Source organism: Penaeus japonicus, unplaced genomic scaffold, assembly GCF_977035675.1.
Source record: "Penaeus japonicus unplaced genomic scaffold, GWHDUDI00000001_assembly GWHDUDI00000030, whole genome shotgun sequence".
NCBI lineage: Eukaryota > Metazoa > Arthropoda > Malacostraca > Decapoda > Penaeidae > Penaeus > Penaeus japonicus.
The window spans coordinates 5222889-5225388 of record NW_028234432.1 but is presented as its reverse complement, the minus strand read 5'-3'; the positions used below and the strand labels follow the sequence as shown (position 1 = coordinate 5225388).

Here is a 2500-nt window from a genome sequence, read left to right as displayed (position 1 = left end):
TGTGCAACGCAGTGCTGAACGTTTCGTGCATAAACATCTCGGATGCAACACAGCATCACGGGAGGGATGCATTGATTAACCGCTGAGAAGGACCTTAGCCGAAGTTATAGAAGCCAGCCTGGGCGTGGGCTTGAGCGTGGGTATTAGAACCTCCTCCTCTGACGTGGGCGTGTGCCAGTGCCATCGTGGTGCCGGGCGGGAGAGCTGAAAAGGGGAAGTTTTGCAGGAAGTGCGTCGTTGCCGAGGAAGAGGCGGAAGCTTGCTCGCGATACGTGGACGCCAGGTCACCTCGGACAGGATTACTGAAAACAAAGGCTTCATAAGGTTTTCCTTCTTGCGATGGCGCGGGGGGCGAGCGGCGACGGGGAGGGGACAGGTGGGAGAGTGACGGGGATTCGGAACAGGGATTGGATTTTCTGATTTGGAACAGCTTTTTCTTTCTTTATCTTTTTTTTTTAAGAATAATTGATAGGATTTTAGTCATTGGAAAAAATGACTTTCTATAATAATGTCTTCTTTTTCTTCTCTCTCTCTCTCTCTGATGGTCGGAATTCAATAAGAGAAATGTATCAAAATTTGAAATTTTAGGAATTCAAAGATCGATTTTAATGTGAATTTATATGAATATATAATGAATATATAATGATGACCATGCTATCCGGAAATTTTAACATTGAAAAAAAAAACACTATAATAATAACAATATCAGTTACATGCTCTCATCTATGTACAGGAGTCCAGCCTTGTTAATAGCTTCTGTATAAATATGACAGATAAAAGTCGGGCACTTACCCAACATGGCAAGAGTAACAAGTTGGAGAATAAAAAAGAAAAAAAAAAAAAAAAAAGGAAAAAAAAGAAAAAAAAAAAGAAAAAAAAAAAAAAAGAAAAAAAAAATTATTGCGTATCTTGATTACCGATATTCTAGCATGTGTGCCAACATGAAAGAAGCTTAACATGAAAAAAGCGTCTTACCTGCAAATTGCCAAGAAAATGGAAATCCATAAAGTCCAAAAATCACACCAATACGCCGTCTAAAAAGCTCTCTACTTTCCTAAATTTCTTTCTATCAGAGGTGAAGATAAATGGAAAAAAAAAATACATTTATATTTTAATAATTGGTAACATCACATCTTAATTCAAGAAATGACAAAGACACTTCTTACACTTCTTATTCTCCATCTTTCCTCCATCCTTACATTTTTTTTTTTACCTATTTATATTATTTATTAACTTCTGCACTTTTTTTCTTCTATCATTTCTATCCAAGCTCACTCTAAAGTTTGATGTGCTGTGAGCTTTATTCATCATCTTAGATAATTAATATATACCATCTACATCTGTTATACCAGTCCCACATTCCAAAAGTTATTAAATCATATTTACAAATGGTATTGTGTTAGTATGTAAGTGAAATACAAAGATATAAATACAGAATGATGCGTTATAAAAGTTTTTTTTTTTTTGTGTGCCACCATATCCAAGAAGTAAAGGAGTTGCAACAATTAGTCACAGAAATGTGCGGAGTGTGTATCCTCGTTTACCCATAACCAGCCTCTAACTACAGAAGCAGAGAAACACATAGAGCAAACGGAGTCTACAGAAACCTACCGTCCACGAAAAGGTTTCCCGTTCTTTCCATACTTTCTTTCGTTGTTCAGTCTAAATGAAAAATCGATCAAGATTAGGGTGTAATATTAATCAGGGAATAATATATCTGCTCGTATAGATGAGAGAGTTAAATAGATTTATTAATGTGAATGTAGAAATATATATATCTTTTGAAAATCTAATATGTAAATCAGTATTTTTGAATTTCTGGTAAAAGAGAGTTTTTATACTGTGGGTGGAATATGTAAAGATGCATTAAAAGGTAATGTCAAAGACAGAGAGACACCTTAGGAAAACAACAGCTGAGTGAGATATAATGAGATACTGTAGAAGCATCATGAAAATTGAGAAAGAGACGATATTAATTCTACAGTAGATATGATTAATGTAAATATGCAAGGGTGCAGTTATACTGATGATGTTCATTACACGAAAGAAACAAACTTAGATACTAAACACCATGACTGGATAAAGTGGTGAAAATTCGTATGATCTTAGATACTAAACACCATGACTGGATAAAGTGGTGAAAATTCGTATGATCTTATTTGCTAACAACATCATCTAATATTAACCATTTCCTCACTCTGATGGGTCAGTTCTTTCAACAAGTAGTGAGTTTTTTTCAAGCTTTGTTACAGATTACGTAAATTTAGATGCTGCATATTACACCTACAGAATACAGGGGAAAAATATAAATCAGTAAGTACCACTAACTAAACAGTATGAAAATGTTATCTTGATAAAGTGTTTCATGATTAAAAAAAAAAAAAAAAAAAAAAAAAAAGGTTCATGACACAATGTACACAAAATCAAAAGTGCAGAAAGGCTGTATTGAAAATGTGACCCCCAGAATGTGATTATATTTCCAGGTGTGGTTATCATGTGT

General features: G+C 34.6%; 1 protein-coding gene across 1 annotated transcript in view; it reads right to left on the bottom strand.

The window, feature by feature from the left end:
• The window catches only part of LOC122259181 (uncharacterized), a 65707-nt gene that overhangs the window by 1617 nt on the left and 61590 nt on the right, over positions 1–2500 (bottom strand). The window contains exons 33-34 of the mRNA XM_086554664.1: positions 1612–1662; positions 1–302 (exon numbers count right to left, since the gene is read on the bottom strand). The exon at positions 1–302 is cut by the window's left edge and continues 1617 nt beyond it. Coding sequence (XP_086410790.1) covers positions 95–302; positions 1612–1662 — 259 coding nt within the window. The 3' untranslated portion in view covers positions 1–94. The remainder of the gene's footprint in view (positions 303–1611; positions 1663–2500) is intronic.